This window comes from Aspergillus affinis (genome assembly GCF_023601865.1).
Source record: "Aspergillus affinis strain CMG 70 chromosome Unknown NODE_56_length_205077_cov_90_699902, whole genome shotgun sequence".
Classification (NCBI taxonomy): Eukaryota; Fungi; Ascomycota; class Eurotiomycetes; order Eurotiales; family Aspergillaceae; genus Aspergillus; species Aspergillus affinis.
Window position 1 is genome coordinate 186,213 of NW_026515837.1, and position 18,865 is coordinate 205,077.

The following is an 18,865-nucleotide window of genomic DNA, read 5'->3' on the forward strand; positions in this document are numbered from 1 at the left end:
CAGTTCGGGCATGGTTGCTTTGATCTATGGGGGCGGACCGGTGTATCTTGGGGATTTGACCTGACTTTATTGGAGAAACTAAAAAACAAACAGCCGGATTATGTCGAGGCAACTGTAACTAAAATACAAGGGATGGATGGATGTACTTATACTTGAATGACCTGGACTTATGTGCAATAGGAACGTTCTGTGTCGAGAGTCGAGGGTAGAAAAAAATAGACAGTATTGATACCCTGGTTGGTTCCTGCGGAATGCTTGTCAAGTCTTGTCCAAAGCTTGGCTTTCTTTTTCCCTGTAAGTAGAGAGTCGTCGAATAAACGTCGCTGTGTCGCTCTGTTAGGGCTGAAAATTGGTTCCTGAGGCGCAGCAGCTTCCGTCCACCCGTCAAAATGCGTCTGGATGCATTTTCTCCTCTTCAATCGACACCGCCACGTTTTGCATTCGTGTGTTTCTAATTTCAGCCATCAGTGCTTGTCTCACCCCATCCACAGTTTGAAAATTCCAAACACAGTCCTGCCTGAACTGTCTGTCCCAAGTGTCTGTTTTGCCGCCAAGCCGGTGGTTGACGCAACCTGCCCATTAGCTGAGGACGGCTCAGTGCTCACGCCAATGGGAAAACAGAATAGCGCCATTCGTCAGGGGGAAACTAAAAGAACTCAAGAAGCCAGGTCCCAGGAACCAGAGAACCCAGGAAAAGACAGCGTTGGATCCAGGGGCTGATCCGCTCCGGGACAAGACTCGACTAGTGGATAAGATAGCGATCGCCCCAACGCCATTGAATCTAATTCCTCCAATTCTTATTATATGCTGTCTTTCATCCATCAGAACCATTAATTCTGCGGCCCGACGATCTTTCTCTTTTCCCCCAAAAACTCTTAAACACCACTCTCCTTGAGGCCTGTCATCACCATCTTCGGCCTCCCTCATTGCCGCTAGAATGGGCTGGCCACAGTGTGATTCGACGTTAGAAAATGAGACCAGTACGCCGCTCCTTCCGAACCCCATTCCCCGCGGGATAAATCTGTCTGACTGACCGGCCTTTCGTTGTGAACAGTTCACGAGGTAGAATTGTGGAATGGCGGTCTTACATTTCACACCCTCTGCTTGATTGCCGGAGGTGTTTTCGCCATCACCGGGGCCTGTATTTCATTCTTTTTGATTATGTGCCATGCCACTCACTACAGCAAACCCACAGAGCAACGCCAGTGAGTTCTCCTTTTCTTCGTTCAGTTATCCGATCGCCGACTCCTTTCCTGTGGTCATTGTCGCGCTGGACTAATAATTCTCTGGCGATACCAGTGTCATCCGCATTCTTCTCATGATCCCCGTCTACTCCCTCGTCTCATGGCTCGGAACCTATTACTACAAGAAAAACGTCTATTTCACCGTGCTCGGCGACTGCTACGAAGCTTTCACGATCGCCGCTTTCTTCTCCCTTCTCTGCCACTACATCGCGCCGGACCTCCATAGTCAAAAGGATTACTTCCGCGGAATCGAGCCCAAGCCGTGGGTATGGCCAATGAACTGGCTGCAAAAAGTCTGGGGCGGGGAACATGGAATCTGGCGCACGCCGCGGAGCGGGCTGACCTGGTTTAACGTAAGATAACCCGGTCGCCTGTCCTTGCGGTCGCCTGTGTATGGCGACTTGTCAACGGGAGTGAGGCTAATGAGGAATTGTTGAACAGGTTGTTTGGGTCGGTGTCTTCCAGTATTGTCTTTTGCGTGTGCTCATGACTATCGTCGCGGTGCTCACACAAAAGGGCAACGTCTATTGCGAGGAAACGCTGAATCCGAAGTTCGCGCATATCTGGGTACGCCTTTCTCTGTGACTTTGCTTTTGCAGCGTGGGACCTTACTAACTGGACTTTGTATTGACAGGTGATGGCTGTCGAGTGTATCGCCGTCAGTATCGCCATGTACTGCCTCATCCAGTTCTATATCCAGGTCAAGGACGACATTAGCCAACATCGACCATTTTTGAAGATTCTCTCGATCAAGCTGGTGATTTTCCTTTCGTTCTGGCAATCGGTAAGTCGCAGACACTGCTTCCTTACATGTCACCCGTTTGCGAAGCCTCGGCTCATTCTATCGCGCAGATTATGATATCCTTTCTCTTCTCCGCCGGGGCCATCAAGGCGACCAAGAAGCTCCACGCCAGTGACCTGAAAGTGGGACTCCCCAATTTCTTGATCTCCATGGAAATGGCCATCTTCGCGGTTCTGCACCTGTGGTCATTCGCATGGCAGCCGTATTCCATCAAAAACCCTCACCCAGCCGAGGTCACCGACTTTTACGGAAACGGCAAGGCGACGTACCAAGGCGGCCGGTTTGGATTGCGCGCTCTCGGAGACACCTTCAACCCGATGGATCTCATTCGGTCCGTAGCCCGGAGTTTTCGATGGCTATTCGTGGGTCGCAAGAGACGCACCATGGACCCCAGCTACCAGACCTCCACTGAAGGAATCGGCCTCAGTTCCAACGGCGGCACCCCCGTCACGACAGCCGGAGCCGGGGCCTCGATCGCTGGCGGCCGTCGCACCAATACCGCCGGTAGATATGGCACCTCACCCGACGACGAAGACGACGGACTCCTGTTCAACGCGCAGCCTAACCCTGCCTCGCACTCCCCGACGGACTTGTCCATGATGCCGCCGAGTTATGAGGAAAACGATAGCCGCTTTTACAACCATAACCGACTCAGCGCCATCTCCCTGCTCGAGCCGGGCATGCACTCTCCGCAGCCGTACTCACCCTATGAGGACCGTTTCCACAACCCTTACATGAACATGATGCCGGAGCAATCGATGCTCGATCATTCCCCCGTTGAGCAGCACCCGAACAATCAACTGCCGAGCCAGAATCTCACATCTCAAAACTACCCCCCTGCTATCACCATAAATACCAATACCGCTCCATACCCCTCCGATGAGCTACAAGAACAAGCTCCCATTCCTCTCCCAGACACATATTGCCCACCTCCACAACATCACGACAGTGACCCTTCCATCCAACGATATCCTCACTCATAGTACTGGCTAGACTGCCGGGTCTAGTTTATCTATATTCTGGACTTTTGACTGACTGACTGATTGATGGATTTATACGGGAACGGATGGGATGAGATCCCTTCTTATGGTCGAGACGAACTTACCGTTAGTTTCTTCGTTTTTATGTATTGCTTGCTGGTTGTTTTGGTTGTCTATACCCTGTTTTATCTATGCCTTGGGATTCCGCCTTTCTTTTCTTTTGCTTCTTGTACATACTTCAATGATATCATGGGTGGATTGCCTCTTGCATTTTTCTCTTTTTTGCTCTCTTTCTGACTGCAGAGCCTTTTGATTGAAAATCGTCGGAATTCTTTACTGTCATACTGTTTTGTTGGATAGATAGGGAATTGGTACGGAATGAAGGACATTGAATCCAGCCTTTGATTTAATATTGGATCTTTCATTTCTCATCATAATCAAAATCAAGTACCTGCTCTAGGGACACCCAACGCCGGTCATTTTCGAAGCTCATCTAGACTACTCATCACTCTAGCATTACCTTGCCTACCAGACTAATCCAGCCTAAGGGCCACAACTCCTCCCCGTGTCTGGCTTACGCATGCGTAAGGCCATCCCGGGAAGCAAAAAAGTCATCATCGAACCGATTCTGCACAGCGAGTTGCGTCTTCCGCGAGAGCATATTCCGACGCACATTGTTCATGATGGCGGATTTTCTGCCTAGTTCGCGCATGCTGCTGATGCTCTGACTCAGTTGGCCGAGGAGCGCGACGAGGTGGACGTCGTTGCTCTGGGCGAGGACTTCCTCGGAGAAGGCGCTTTGTTCTTGCGGGCTGAGGAGCGAGAGGTGCGAGAGGAGGGAGTTGATGTTGCGGAGGATGGGGTGTGAGAGGACTGCTGCGGGTTTGGTGTCGGAAGAGGTCGGGTTGGAGGGGTTTGATTGTTCTGGGGTGGATATGCTGGAGAGGTAGGATTTGATGAGGGAGATTCGAGACTCGAGGGCTCGGATTGCGTTGATTCGGGTGTTGAGGTTGGCGATGACTATGTGGGGTGTGTTAGTAGTTACGGAGTATAAGTTTGTAGGATATAGAGAGAGGGAGATATGCTTACGTTCTTCATCCTCCTGTGAAAGCACGTGGATGTCCGTCTGCTCTTTACCCTGAGATTGCTTCTTCTGCGACTCGCCGGTACCGCCGGTGCTCGATTCAATCGGAGCAGCATTCGTCGCGCTTCGAGCAACGGTATCAATCCCGATCATCTCGGCCTCTCCGGTTTCGACAAAGTACGGTAGTTCCCGGAATCGAATGTTCAGCGACTGTTCTTCGCCGTCCACCTGCATAGCCTTGCCGCCTTCTGCGGCGTTCTCTCCCTCGTATACGCTCTCGTAGATCGTCAGCGGTAGTTTCCCACCGCGTGAGGATGCCCCCTGCACTTGGGATGGATGGAAAGCGAGGAACACGGCGGATTCATTGTGGTCTTGGAGGATCTGCCGATGGATGGGGAGATGGGAGTCGTCGGGGCCGGACGGAGGGGCTGTTGACCACCAGCCGACGAGGTCGAGGGCTGGGACTTTGTGGACATCCTTGACTGTTCGTGGCACATTGTTAGTAAAAATGAACGATGTAGAGGTCGATCAGTCGCGGGGGTACCATACGCTGCTTCACTCGCTCGATGAACCAGTCCTGTGATAGCTGTGCCTCGCCGTTCGGGCCCTCCACCACGATGCATTCAAACGCATTCTCCAGAGTAATTTGACGGCCGTTCTGCTGTCCTAAAAGGGCCCCAATAATCGGACCTTGTTGACCTCGTGCCGCATGACGAGTGATGTGGTCGGAGATAGTGAGAAGTATCAGCGGATGGAGCTGGATGTGGAGTCCCGAGTCCGAGGATTTCTGGGAAAGAAGAGAACTGCGTTGCTCCTCCATGGTGATCCAGTAAAATAAATAAAAACACAGACAATTCAAGAAGAAAAGACAGAAGAAAAAGAAGATGTGACGGGTTCGAAGCAAAGTAGCGAAGAAGTGAGCTGCAGATGCCCTCCAAGGCGGAGCGGAGAAGCTACCGTTGTTTTGGTTTGCCTTGTTTGCATTCCCCCTCGGCTTCCCCGCCGTCGAAGGCACTCGTCAACTTCCTCGACTTCTTCTCATCTCGTCAATTCCTGTAGACGTCGGGCATCATGGCGGTCCCTTCTTCGTACGACGAGGTGAAGCTTCATCTCCAAAAGATCCAGAATGATCCGACCACGCCTCTGGACCACCCCCTCCTTGACAAGCTAAAGTTGGAGCTGACAGAGACCGCGGACCGCAAAGTCCCCGCCACCCTTCTCACCCAGATATCGCAGCTATTGCCGGTTCTCCAGGAGGATCCGACTCCGATTACCACCCTAGGAATCAAAGCTACAGCTTACTTTGGCTTCACCGAGCTCCGCTCCGTCGATCCTCCGATTGACTTCATCGCGGGATTAAAAGCCCCGTCGCCGCCTATCAACTTACTGGCCCTTTCTCTGCTGAGCAAAGCGGGCAAGGTCCCTAGTGACGCCGCGATTGTCGCCGGGGACTCAGAACTGGTTGCTTCCCTCGTGGATCTCTGGCTGTCGACCTCGTCTACGGCTGTCGCGCAAGCCGCCCTGGATGCGATATGGGCTCTTTTGGAGATCGATCTAGCCAGTCCATTGGAGAATGGGATCCCTCATGAAAGCGACGAGGTGGGAGGAGGACAGGGCCTCGTGTGGCGGAGACTCTTCACTGATAAAGACGTGTACGGTCGTCTGTTCTCGTTCTGCTCTTTGAGCGATAACGGTCCCGGGAGTCTGCCGAAGCGCGAGAAGACATTGGCTCAGGGCCGGCTGATGGGCTTCCTGGTCAAAGCGGGTCGGCTGCGATGGGATACCATCTCCAGCTCTCAGGTGCCAGAAGTCGAGGCCAAGTACAACAGTCAAAGTCTTTTGCACTTTGCTGCCTGTCAGATGGTCGAGCAGAATGATGTGCTGATGCACATGACTCTACTGAAATTCTTCCATGAGCTCCTAGAGATCGATGCCCCCGGTTTGACGGCGCGCACGTTTGTCCAGTCGGCATCCACGTTTTCCTCACCCGCTCTCGACTTCCTTATCGCTCACAGCCTCCATTCTACCCTCCTAGGCTACTATCTGGATGAATCGAAACTCGACCCCGTGGATCTGAATTACCTGTGCGGGCCGATCATGGCTTACGTGGCGCAGTATGCCGAATTGTACCCTAATCATTTCTTGCAGAACCCTCAAAGCTTGTTGAACCAAATCTTGTCTCGGATTTCGGCGTCAGTGGCGATCTCGTCGGCTCAGTGGGCGCATGGGCCCGCACCGAGTGGACAGCTGAATGTGCTGTCCTGTCTTCCTCGCGTGATGCTAGTTGAGGCCAGCAGGCAAGGCTTGAATCCCGTGCTTGCGCTACCCTCCAGCCCAGCCAACAAGGAGGCATTAGATGCATTGAGCAAGATCCTTCATGGACCCCCGAAACTGGACCTGGCCGATTCCATGGAGCTGAACACGTCCGGCCAAACCGCCACGGACTGGCACAAAGAAGCCGCCGCGGCGCGGGCCCTGTACTTCATGTACTTGAACCATCGCGCTAATTTCTGGGCGGACATTGTAGCTGCGGCAGATCTGTTGGTCATGAAAGACGTTTTTCTCGCGGCGATCTCGTTCATGAAGAGCATCATCACCGCCAACTGGCAGGAATTGTCCGGCGACGTGATCTCGTCCGTCCCCGGAACTACTCGGTATCAGCTCCCATCGGAGCAAGGCCTGGGCAATCTCTCGCCCGCCACGCAAGGAGTTCTGCCTGCTACGGGTGTGTGGGCAGCACTGACACCACCGGCACTGACTACGCTGCTACCGTACCTGTTCAAGCCACCCCGCTCTTATGCCGAGTTCGTCGGCGGTGGAGCCGCAGATCCGCAGAATGTCGTGTGGAAGGTTGCTACCGCGAAATATGAGGTTTTAGTGGCCCTATATGAGGGACTCAATGATATGAACGGAGAGGTGCCAGGGTTCGAGGACATCGTGCGAACACTCAAGCAGCGAGTGAATGAAGGGCCGTGGGGACCTGTCACACAAAACGGAAGTCGGGTGGAGACTGTTGGTTTGTGAGGTGGATTTTAGATACTCTGGGACATTTGTGATTCTAACACTGTTTCTTTCTTCTTTTTTCTCTCATTCGGATACCTTTTCTATTCAATCAAATATCATGATGTGACGTTAAGTTATGGTGGACCTTTTTATACTTCATCACCGTATTCTGCACCCCCACTCACCCAAGGCGGTGAGAATCGTCTCCGCCGGACTTTTTTTTCTCGCGCGTCTGTCATCCTGTATATTTTCCTCCACTTTGGCCTCAATCCCTCCAGTCTCTTCTCCCTTTTGGATATATTTATTCTTGGTCCTTCTTTCTCGTTCATATATTCTTAAATATACTTAACATGTCCCGCTTTGGAGCCAAAAAGGGTGGCAGGAAGCTCCCCGGCGCCGAATTCACCTGGGATGCCGATCCGAATGGGGAGCCTGATGGCGCGCCGACCCCTCTCTACCCTGTATGTTTCGTTGTTTGCTTGACTTCTGTGCTGGTGGGATTGGTTTACTTCTGGTCTAGCCTAGTCAGGTCGCCAATTCACTTCACGATGGGATTGGCACCTTCCACCTCCCAGTCGCAACTACCACTTATCTCCAAACCCCTCCTTCCCCCTCACCATCCAACCCACACCTCTCAAGTACTCAAATACAACCAAGCTCCACGCAACTGATACGAATAAAACAAAATGCAGAAATACACCGTCCCTCGCGCCCGTCCGCTCTCCGAACGAGAACTCCTCCAAGTGAACCTCTACCGGGACCTGCGCGACAGGTTCCACGACGGTCCATACTACTCCGTTCTCGACGCCGCGTCGTCGGCCGCGAAAAAGGGCAGTGCTGCGCGCGCGTCCTTTGATCCGTTCCATGGCATGCCGTCTTATTCGGGACGGTATCAGAAGAAGAAGAGGGCGTTGCCGTTGATGAAGGGGAGGGCTTATGGTATGTATTATTGTTCCCGTCCTTTTCTTGGCTGTCTTTGAGAGAGCGGTGGGGAGGGGCTGGATAGGAGTGAAATGAAGTGAAATGAAGTGAAATGAATCAGGACGGCTAATCCGATGTATCTAGTGATGAAATTCTTCCCGCGCGAACTCTGGCCCACCATCCAACCAAACTTCAAACCCAATGCCTCCGCCGACGGATACGTCCCCCAAACAGCGCGATCGGGGATCAAGCGCGGATTCGAAGATGATGACGAAGAAGAGGACGAGGATGACGCAAAGAAGAAGCAGAAAGGCGGCGAGGACGGGGAAGGGGCTGAGAACGATGATCTCCTGGAAGACGAGGAGGGGCAGGAGGAAGAGGAGATCATTGACGATGATTTCGAGGATGATGAGGATGAGATGGGTGGAGATTATAATGCTGAGCAGTACTTTGATGGCGGAGATGATGAGTTTGGGGATGATGGGTTCGGAGATGGGGGTGGTGGTGGGGAGGAAGATACGTATTAGATTCCTGTTTTTTTGTGGATTGTTAGTTTTGTTTTTGATACCCTTTTTTGTTTTCTTTCTCTATTTCCTCTTTACTGTGGTTGGGAGTGGGAGTATTGTTGGCTGGGATGTTATATGTATTCCGGCGGTTGTGTCTAGATATCCGAATGGCTAGTGATGTGATGCTTCGTCTGACTGCTTGCACTCATCAAGCGTGACCCATGCAATTACCCGGACTTCTTCCTACACATCCCCTCTTCATCCCAATCTTCACTTCCAACACCCATGGTACAGATAAACAGCCCATCTTTATCCCAGTCCTGCTTGATCTTGTACAGCCGCTTATAGTTGTCCCCCCAGAACCGCCACTGAAAATCCTCCTGCTGAGAATTCGCGCCATTGACATACGACGCCATCCGAGGCTCCAGGGAAAGCAGAAGCGGCATTTGAACTCCTGTCAAGAAACTCTGAGCCGTCCGCTGCATCTCGAAGCTGGAATTCGTCGGCAGGTTAACGAATAGATCGATCACTGTTAGTGCCTCCCTCCATGCGGGGTGCACAGCACTATCGACGATGTTCTTGTTTGCCTTGACCTGACCACCGCCGAACGTGGTGACTTCAATCGTGCTGCCTGGTGCTGCTTGTAGCTTGGAGAGGGTGTCAGCTAACTTTGATGGAGCGTCGTCTGTGTGGTGGAAGTCTTCTGATACCAGGACCGAGCCGTGGACGTGGCCCATGCCGCCTGCGTTGACGTATTGCGGGTTCTTTAGGTATGTGCCGAGACTGGGGAGGTGGTCGGACTGGAATACATGGGATATAGCAGCCCTGGTGAGGGCTTCACGCAGCGGAGCGAATTTCTCATCTGTTGCTGTCACAGTGGTGTTGTACAGGGTCGCTTCCAGGTCAAGAGTTCCCGTGGACGAGTCATTAAGGCTGACTGGGTACACGGAGATTCGGACGTGGTTGCGTCCTGCGGCTAGAGTAGGCTGCGCAGCGAAGAGCTCGCGAGCGGCTTCCCAGAACTTCTCGCTCCCGGTGGGTTGAGTAATGGTTAACAGAGTATGGACAGCCGAAATGTCTGGATAGACCCGGATCGTCACGTTTATGACTACCCCGAAGGTGCCGCCGCCGCCGCCTCTGAGGGCCCAGAACAAATCTTTGTTCTGGAACTCGTTGGCCACGACCAGATCTCCCTGTTCACTGAGTCAGTTGCAGTACCTTGCGCGCCAGTGCATACTATGTTCACCTACATCTGCTGTAACTACAGTGAACTGGAGAGCATTGTCCGAGGCCAATCCAAAAGGTCGGTTCAGCACCGATACGCCACCACCTTGGATATATCCTCCCGCAGTGCCAACTGTGCTACAAATACCTGTAATAGCGAGGTATCCGCCAGCGGCCCCTGCGGAGTTCAGCTCTAACCCTATTACGCCTGCACCCATGGTGACCGCAGGTCCGCCGGAATGATGGGCCTTCGCGCCGCTCGGGACAAAGTCAGACACGTACTTGATGTCTTTGAGCCGATGAGTAGCAATCTGCAGAGAATCCGGGGCGCTTGATTTGCCTGTCACGTCATGGCCGGTGTTTTTGACAACGAGGCGAATATTGTGCTTCCTCACGAATTTCAGGGTGGCTTGCACATCTTCCGGGGTCTCCACCACCGCAGCATAGCGAGAAACTCGCCCCTGTCCGCACATTGTATCTTTTGGGGAATCAATATAGCAAGATTCATTCTTCGGTGGATAAGTCTCCCAGTTGGTCCATTGAAGGGCACCTGTTTATTGCTTGTCAGGGCCTGTTGCGTGTTGACTCGCTAATGTGAGCGTTGTTTAGAGGAGGGATTACCTGGCTGACTAGCTCGCCATAGAGTGCTATTTGACAGCCCCTTTACCTGATCACAATCGGCCTGGTTGAATAAATCACCGTGGCACACATAGCCCACCGGCCGCACTGCGATTAAGTTGCCATTTATGGAGGCATTGAGACGATTCCAGGACCCGCTGGACGGCCAGCAGGGCTCGTTGAATCGACAACGACAGCTGCGCACATCAGGAGTGGTGGTGGCAGACGTACTAGAAAGTAACACCGCCACAACGATGGCGAGAGCCCTGTACATACACAGGAGGTTCATTTTTTATGGATTATAACGATGTCCGTACCGCATGAGTGCCCTTTCCCGGGAGTAGGGGGTATTTATACCGGATGGAGTCCGCTAACGACGGAGTGTCGTGTGAACATGTCTCGCATAGAGAATAAAATTCAAATTCAAGACCTGACCACCGACAGTATTTCTGGCGGCAAGGTATATTCATAGCCAAAAGAGCCCAGTGCCCTTGTCAAAGGTGCGTGAGCGTACATCTCGCTGCAGAAGGGTTGTACTAGAAGATGCAAGGCTCGAGTCGTTTGTCTCTGACAGGACACTGTCTTATATTTATAGGTCGTATCTAGAGCGGCAGAACATGGATCATGACCAATGAATGGTTCGTCAGTTTCTGTGTATACGTTTGTTGGTTTTTGTTCCGGACGTGAACCCCGGGAGTCATATAGTCCGAGGGAGCAATCATGATTTGCAATGGATATGTGGCGTAGATGATACATCAATCATCGAGTCGTATTTGGTGAACCTTGCAGAAAGAGGACATGAGTTCGTAGCACAAGATGTATCACCAGTCAGCACGGGCACCGGTGTCCGAGCAACGGGACTGTCATAGGCCATTGCTGGTTTGTTTCGTGATCGACATCATGCGATAAGAACCGTCTTCTTTCACGGTGATTTGGAATGGGATGATAGAAAGATGGGTTGACCATAGATGAAGAAGAGAAAGAAAGAGAGGGAGACATGGAAAATAGTTAAGAAACCTCAGGCGCGGATGACATCATCCCGATCCGCAGGCTAAAACGTTCTTCGGCGGTGCGACAAACAATTGCCAAATCCCCCGAACCAACCTCAGGATACGCAGCATGGCGGAGAGTCAGACGCCGACATTGCAGAAGCGGTCTGCTCTCATTCTCTATGGCTCCGAAACTGGGAATGCCCATGAGGTGGCAGAGGAGCTGGGAGTGCTGGCTGAGCGCCTGCATTTCGTGACTCAGGTCTCCGAGTTGAATCATGTCAAGCCGGTCGGTTTTCTCGTAAGATCGAGGATATGCAGCAGCCACGCTAACTGGGGGTTTTATTTAGGAAAACCTTCGCTCCTACAATGTGACTATCTTTGCCCTCTCTACGACAGGTCAGGGTGACCTGCCCGCCAATGCCCGATCGTTCTGGCGGTCGTTGCTGCTGAAGAAGCTCCCCGCCACATTCCTAAGCGGGGTTAATTTCGTCTCGTTTGGTTTGGGGGACAGCTCGTATCCCAAGTATGTCCACTTTTTCCTTTTGCACATTACGGTTCAATAGCTAAAAAAAAAAATTTAAAAAAATTGCTCAAGGTTCAATTGGGCTGCGCGCAAATTGAACAAAAGATTACAGCAATTGGGAGCAAACGAGGTATATCCTTGCGGGGAAGCCGATCAGCAACATCCGGAAGGGTATGTTTTCCACCTCACTTGAGACATCCCCTACCAGGCCCTAATAATATCACAGCCTCGAAGGGACCTTTCTTCCGTGGATGACGGATCTCCGCAAGCACCTGCTAGAGACCTATCCACTACCGCCAGGACTGGATCCGATACCGGACGACACCCAGCTGCCCCCTAAATGGGTTCTGCAACCACAGGCCCAGGACACATCTTATCATCAGACGGATGTCTCTGTACCCGGAACCCAGGAGGCTCACGTGGAACCCGATGCGTACCCGGGGCTCACTAGATTAGATCATGATCTGAGACCCATCCCAGATACCTTGGCGGCCACCCTCACCGGTAACAAGCGGGTGACGCCGCCGAAACACTGGCAAGACGTGCGACATGTCTCGCTGACCGTTCCTGACTTCGTCTCATACAACCCAGGTGACATGCTCGCCATCACGCCGAAAAACTTCGCCGACGATGTGGAGGCAATGATCAAGATGATGGGCTGGGAGGAGCAAGCCGACCTGCCCGTTTCGCTAGTCCCTAGGGATAGCCAGCAAATAGTAGACGAGGAACATCTTCCTCCTGTTCTCGGCCTCGAAGCATACCCGAAACTGACGTTGCGAGCGCTGCTGATGGACTACTTGGATATCCGAGCCATTCCTCGTCGCGCCTTCTTCTCGACGATAGCCCATTATACCAAAGATGAAATGCACAAAGAACGACTGCTAGAATTTACGAACCCCGAATTCTTGGATGAGTTCTGGGACTACACGACCCGACCAAGGCGTAGCATCATCGAGCTGCTGTATGAATTCGACTCAGTCAAGATTCCGTGGCAGCATGCCATTTCGGTCTTCCCCGTTCTTCGGGCGAGGCAGTTCAGCATTGCGAGCGGCGGAGAGCTGAAGCGAACCCCGGAAGGCGGGACGAAATTTGAACTACTGATTGCCACGGTGAAGTACAGAACCATTATTAAAAGAATCAGGGAGGGCGTTTGCACCAGATATCTTTCCGTGCTCCGTCCCGGGAGTACCTTGAGAGTCCAGCTTCAACGAGGAGGCTTGAATTCATCCGTAAACCAGCTCACCGGAACAACGGTACTGATAGGCCCCGGCACTGGAGTCGCACCCTTACGATCCATGCTTTGGGAGAAGGCGGCGCTCGTCAAGGAGTACAAACTTCAGAACCAGGGCGCTGAACCGCCCATCGGACCGACCATCCTCCTCTACGGCGGCCGCAACCGGGCCTCAGATTACTTCTTCGAGGACGAGTGGGAACAGCTGCGCGACTTGATCAAATTGCAGGTATTCACGGCGTTCTCGCGCGACCAGGGCCAGAAGATCTATGTGCAGGATGTTATCCGCCAGAACCTCGGCCTCTTTTACCAATTCCTGCATGAACTGTCAGGTACCGTGTACGTCTGCGGATCATCAGGACGGATGCCACAAGCTGTTCGAGAGTCCTTAACTGAGGCCTTCCAACGTGGAGGAGAGCCAGAAGGAGAGGTCACCAGTCGAGAGGAGGCAGAAGAGTATTTGATCGGTATGGAGAAAATAGGGCGGTACAAGCAAGAAACGTGGTGATCGATCCATGTCCGTAGAGATCTGAACCATACACAAGACCTTATGAATAGACATGTAAATAGTTCATAGACTCTGATGCAATTCATACATAGCCTACTTGGCGGTAACCTCGGTTGGAAGCGGAGGGGATCTCGTCGGGCCGCGTCGGCGCTCCCTCTCCGCCCGGTCACCTGCTTTCTGCCGCGGAACCGTCGAATCGGCCTCTTCTCTTCCACCCTCTCCTCATTGATCCCCTCTCTGCTGGTCCTCCCCATTTCTAAGACCTTCTCATTGACTCCTCTCTCGTGAGCTGTTGACCTCTTCATAATACTTTCATAATGGCCAGTGGTCTTCGAATCCTAGTACCCGTCAAGCGGGTCATCGACTATGCGGTGAGTTTCTGATCAATTCTCGTTGCTCCGTTCTCGGTGAAAGAGTCACTGTACCTCCGCGGATCTGTGCCATGACGCCGACCATCCGTATAACCACCAACGCCGACGTCAAATGGAGGGATCTATTGTCCTTGCATAAGCTTGCAAACTTGCATCAATCAATGATTTAAATATCCACCACTAATCCAAACACCACTAGATCAAACCCCGGATCAACAAGGCCCAAACCGGAGTCGAAACCGCCGGTGTCAAGCACTCGCTGAACCCCTTCGACGAGCTCTCCATCGAAGAGGCCGTCCGTCTGCGCGAACGCAAGGGCCCCCTGAAGGTCGACAACATTCTCGCGCTCTCCGCAGGCGGAGCCAAATGCGCCGACACCCTCCGCACGGCCATGGCCATGGGCGCGGACCGCGCGTTCCACATCGACGTGGCCGACAGCAACGACGGAGGCCTGGAGCCCCTGACCGTGGCCAAGATGCTGAAGGAGGTCGTCAACAAGGAGGACATCAACCTGGTGCTGCTCGGGAAGCAGGCCATTGACGGCGACCAGGGCCAGACGGGTCAGATGCTGGCGGGTCTGCTGGGGTGGCCTCAGGCCACGCAGGCCAGCAAGGTCGACGTCAAGGACGACAAGGGCACCGTCGAGGTGACTCACGAGGTGGACGGCGGTGTCGAGACCCTGCGGGCTCAGTTGCCCATGGTGATCACCACGGACTTGCGGTTGAATGAGCCACGATATGCCAGTCTGCCCAACATCATGAAGGCCAAGAAGAAGCCATTGGAGAAGAAGACCCTGGCCGACTTTGGCGTTGAGGATAAGAAACGATTGAAGACGTTGAAGGTGACCGGTATGTATTCCCTTGGATATCGATTTCCCAAAAATTCAATAGATCCCGGTGGCTGACTCCGTCTAGAACCTCCCGCCCGCCAGGGTGGCGGAAAGGTCGAGGATGTGAACGGACTGGTCTCGAAGCTGAAGGAGCTGGGGGCTCTGTGAGGGAGAGAGAAGTAGACCGATTGATATACACTGTAGTAGACTTTTGTATGTTTATGACCAATAAGCAAGATTTATGGCAATCTTAGATCTTATCCTTATTTTCTGTTGGTTTTAGGTGTGGCTTTGGGACAAGCACAGTGAGGGACTCAATTGCACTCAATGCCTAAAGTCAGATGGAATTTACTTAATCTATAGCCCCCTAATGTAAGTACTGTTTGTTTTAAGAAGCATTGGTAGTATTCCCTAATTACTTTAGCTTCATATATTGAAATTCTGCACCGATATTTCAACCAAGGCCGGCTGGCCCAATGGCAAGGCGCTTGACTACGAATCAAGAGATTGCAGGTTCGACCCCTGCGTCGGTCAATCTTTTTGCTTTCTTTTTGCTCTCTCTACGTAGGGATTGCGAATCATTTGTATCTTTCAAGTTCAGTTCTGAATCTAATCGAGCCGATACATTCATTCAAACCCAAAATGGATTGATTTCTGATAACCTTATTCTATTAGGGCACGCTCCGTATCCCAGTCCCATTTGCTTCTGCGTCAGGACAGCGAGCAATCTGAATTGATCGAGTTGCTTAGAATATGACCAAGGCTGCCTCAATGGCAACAAATATGAAATGGAAGGCCCGACACTGCAATCTACCGAGCACTTTACCCCTTCCATAGTTACCCTTCTACTCCGTATGGCCGATTCATATAAGCTCCTATAGGTCGAGAGACCTAAACCACTATCTATATGACCCTCCTATTCTGCGGAATCTACTCATCTTGATCATCTACGGCATTCCATACTCCAGCAAATCTACAATGAATATAAATATGATAATCTGCACTATTATGTCATCAACCTATACTCCGATTGTACCTATACACACCGACTAAGGCTCCCCTTCATTTCTAACCCGACTTTATATCGCTTATAGATCTACCCAGCAAGCTGCATATCCTATAGCTCCTTAATACTTTGCCTACACTGAAAACCCACTCCCTTATGGTATTCAGCCTCCAACGCCTCATTTTGACCCTCTACACAACACCTACACGACAATCGTCATATCCATTTCATCATATAATCAAACATTCTGCCCGATTTTCATCCAAGGCCGGCTGGCCCAATGGCAAGGCGCTTGACTACGAATCAAGAGATTGCAGGTTCGACCCCTGCGTCGGTCAATACTTTTTGCTTTTCACTTCTGTGATTTTTGACCTTTTTTTTTTTTTTTGGTGCTTCATTGGGGAACATCGATGAAAAGTGGTGCGATTCTAACGTCCAATGTCGCGTGCGGGTGGGGCGGAGAAAATTTTGGTGACCCGCTGTTCGCCGGGTCGACCTGACCGCCTTAGGGACCGCTTTGTCGCTAGTTTTGGGGGGTCGAGTCACTGCATGAGTACGGAGTAGAGGGAAACGGTTGATAGATCTAGAGATTTTCGTGTACTGTGATCTATGGTATTAGTGAAATAAGAATCCATATGCTCCATTCAATTGTCTATTGAGAAGAGTCGAGAAACCGGAGATCTCTTAGGTGTCATTGATTATCCGGCAGAATCAGGCGGTGCGAAGTCGAAAGTCCAAACTACCGCGAGTCGACCGCCGAGAACGCTGGGATAACCGCAAAACCGCAAGCGATCAAATTGAGTTCATCAACTGATGAGTTGGCGATCTCGACGATTTCTAGACTAATTCCTACAAACTCAAAACACGTCGTTCTAATTTAAAATTAAGCATAAGTAGTCGCGTTTTGCAGTAGAATAGACCACTAATTTTTCAATCGCTCTGGATCGCTCTACGCGGCGCAAATGCCCAAAACGTAATCTGCCAAACTCCAACCACACCGAGGGTCGCGCCTTCTCGAACTGGTTGACTGCCGTCGGGTCACGTGCCGTTTGCGGTCGGTTTGGTCGAGTCGGTCGCTTGAAATTGCATGATGTCATGCATTAGCGGGCCGACCCACTTGGCGCCCTCCGTTTTTCTGCCATCCCCATCCGGCATCCACCCACCCTCATTTTTTGTGCCAGGCTCATCATAGCAAATTCTGTGTCGATATTTCAACTAAGGCCGGCTGGCCCAATGGCAAGGCGCTTGACTACGAATCAAGAGATTGCAGGTTCGACCCCTGCGTCGGTCAATACTTTTTTGGCTTTTTTGTTTCTATCTTTTTGGATCTGTTATCTATACAATATGTATGTAGTATATATAGGAATGACTTTTTTGTGTCGTTTGAAAGTGTCACTTCGGGAACATTCGTCTTGTTGCAAATCTTTCTAAAAGACAATGATAGAAATGAATGTCTCGGTGTTAGACGTACATGAGGGTGAGAAGCAGGAAGATTTGCCAATGGTAGTTTCCAATAGCCGAGCTCACAGTGGTCACCATCCTCTCCCTCTTTGCCTGCTTCAGACCTTCTCTTCGTCTACACATCTTCTCCATGAAAATGCATGGTGAGAACAACCTGGATGGGCTTACTCTTGGTTTTCTAATGGTACGTACTAATAGTCTTTGAGATCCGCAAAAATCCAGCCGCCAAAGGATCAAAATATATATCTCACGATGCAAGGGCAGCCTGGCCTAGCAGGTCCAGGAATAAAAGAATAGGCCTCGTGTTTGTCAGGTCACCTCAAATTTAATCTTCTAGACCACATCGACCACGAACGCTGTGCTGCATTACACAACGAAATCCTCCACCGAGGATGGTTTGGAAGTGGAAAATCACCCAAGAAATTCCGAACTTGGTGGGAAGTGCATCAACCACCAAAGGAATTCGAAAATCGATTTGATCCCTACCTGGTGAAATTCCTGAAACGAGCCCTTGAAAGTGAAGATCGCAGTCACTTCCTCTTCTACTGGGTTTCTAATCTAGCACGCCCGGAATGGATGCTTGATGAGACTTACCCTTGGGAGGATGCGTTGGTTCTTCTCTATATGATACCTCACGCAAGTAATGGTCATGAACTAGGCCCTATGTTGGTATTTTCGGCTAGATGGGCTGGGCTGGGCTAGTATATGTTGATGCTCATCCGAGTTCACAGTTTCGATCAGGAAACGGCTCCAGCGTACTATGTACCCCAATTATTGACTTAGGCGAAATTTACAGCGATGACATCGGATGGAAACATTTAGAGGTTATCCTTGACGCCTATATTCAGGCCATTGATGGTGGGAAGATTAGCACTATGGAGCCTACATATATCCCACAGTCTGTCCATGGCGAGGGGGACGAGGATGATGATGATGATGATGATGATGATGATGATGATGATGATGATGATGATGATGATGACGACGAATCTCGTCGCTTTCCTGTCGCTGTGGCTCCGGCGACAGAACCATGGTATAGCCATTGGCTCCACCGAAAAGGACTTGGAGAGAGCCAAGAACGCTATGCATCGATTACTAGATGCAATTGAACAGCGAATGCCAAAAGCCTAAGCCCACGGAAAGCAAGATTTCCCCCCTCCCGTGGCCGGATGCTAAAGCCCTAGATCCCATCAGTCAATTTCCCCGGGGCTGTTTTGCTTTTGGTTTTCTTAAGGCCATCACCACTCACTCGGTCAGCTTTCACTAAATTGCCCCGGGACTTCGCTTACCAACAGCAACGGAAATACCCGAGTTTCTGGGCCCGAAAAATGGGGAAGATAGAATTCTGGAATGGAGAAAGACTGGGGGTATGCCCCGGAGGATGCAACCTGTGTTAATATTCCTCATGGATGGAGGAGACTTGGTACGGTGGCCGCCGCACTTCAGAGGCATCGTACGTACGGGACTGTACATCATCTGTGCTTTTAGCTGGGGGGGGGGGGGGGGGGGGGGGGGGGGGGGGGGGGGGGGGGGGGGGGGGGGGGGGGGGGGGGGGGGGGGGG

At 51.7% G+C, this 18,865-nt stretch overlaps 8 protein-coding genes across 8 annotated transcripts; 6 read left to right on the plus strand and 2 right to left on the minus strand.

The window, feature by feature from the left end:
• Window positions 1-937: 937 nt before the first annotated feature.
• On the plus strand, window positions 938-3,029 carry KD926_008534 (putative DUF300 domain protein; the record flags this gene model as incomplete). Its single annotated transcript, XM_053101268.1, has 6 exons — window positions 938-980; window positions 1,055-1,205; window positions 1,300-1,597; window positions 1,686-1,811; window positions 1,879-2,028; window positions 2,097-3,029. 6 exons carry the CDS (start codon window positions 938-940, stop codon window positions 3,027-3,029), a joined length of 1,701 nt encoding a protein of 566 aa, XP_052955191.1.
• Window positions 3,030-3,600: 571 nt separating this feature from the next.
• Window positions 3,601-4,930, minus strand: KD926_008535 (COP9 signalosome complex subunit 6; the record flags this gene model as incomplete). Its single annotated transcript, XM_053101269.1, has 3 exons — window positions 3,601-4,046; window positions 4,116-4,592; window positions 4,660-4,930. 3 exons carry the CDS (start codon window positions 4,928-4,930, stop codon window positions 3,601-3,603), a joined length of 1,194 nt encoding a protein of 397 aa, XP_052955192.1.
• A 251-nt stretch (window positions 4,931-5,181) lies between these two features.
• KD926_008536 (uncharacterized protein) lies at window positions 5,182-7,134 on the plus strand (the record flags this gene model as incomplete). Its single annotated transcript, XM_053101270.1, has 1 exon — window positions 5,182-7,134. The coding sequence occupies one exon, from the start codon at window positions 5,182-5,184 to the stop codon at window positions 7,132-7,134; it is 1,953 nt and encodes a 650-aa protein (XP_052955193.1).
• A 329-nt stretch (window positions 7,135-7,463) lies between these two features.
• Window positions 7,464-8,561, plus strand: KD926_008537 (DNA-directed RNA polymerase III subunit C31; the record flags this gene model as incomplete). The annotated part of the gene is made up of 3 exons (XM_053101272.1): window positions 7,464-7,574; window positions 7,806-8,052; window positions 8,179-8,561. The coding sequence occupies 3 exons, from the start codon at window positions 7,464-7,466 to the stop codon at window positions 8,559-8,561; spliced, it is 741 nt and encodes a 246-aa protein (XP_052955194.1).
• A 206-nt stretch (window positions 8,562-8,767) lies between these two features.
• Window positions 8,768-10,237, minus strand: KD926_008538 (FAD-binding domain-containing protein; the record flags this gene model as incomplete). The annotated part of the gene is made up of 2 exons (XM_053101273.1): window positions 8,768-9,733; window positions 9,791-10,237. The coding sequence occupies 2 exons, from the start codon at window positions 10,235-10,237 to the stop codon at window positions 8,768-8,770; spliced, it is 1,413 nt and encodes a 470-aa protein (XP_052955195.1).
• A 1,264-nt stretch (window positions 10,238-11,501) lies between these two features.
• Window positions 11,502-13,636, plus strand: tah18 (NAPDH-dependent diflavin reductase; the record flags this gene model as incomplete). The annotated part of the gene is made up of 3 exons (XM_053101274.1): window positions 11,502-11,672; window positions 11,722-11,897; window positions 12,124-13,636. 3 exons carry the CDS (start codon window positions 11,502-11,504, stop codon window positions 13,634-13,636), a joined length of 1,860 nt encoding a protein of 619 aa, XP_052955196.1.
• A 317-nt stretch (window positions 13,637-13,953) lies between these two features.
• On the plus strand, window positions 13,954-15,004 carry KD926_008540 (electron transfer flavoprotein subunit beta/FixA family protein; the record flags this gene model as incomplete). Its single annotated transcript, XM_053101275.1, has 3 exons — window positions 13,954-14,007; window positions 14,207-14,855; window positions 14,922-15,004. The coding sequence occupies 3 exons, from the start codon at window positions 13,954-13,956 to the stop codon at window positions 15,002-15,004; spliced, it is 786 nt and encodes a 261-aa protein (XP_052955197.1).
• Window positions 15,005-17,555: 2,551 nt separating this feature from the next.
• KD926_008541 (uncharacterized protein) lies at window positions 17,556-18,570 on the plus strand (the record flags this gene model as incomplete). Its single annotated transcript, XM_053101276.1, has 4 exons — window positions 17,556-17,580; window positions 17,641-17,972; window positions 18,035-18,336; window positions 18,417-18,570. The coding sequence occupies 4 exons, from the start codon at window positions 17,556-17,558 to the stop codon at window positions 18,568-18,570; spliced, it is 813 nt and encodes a 270-aa protein (XP_052955198.1).
• Window positions 18,571-18,865: the final 295 nt, after the last annotated feature.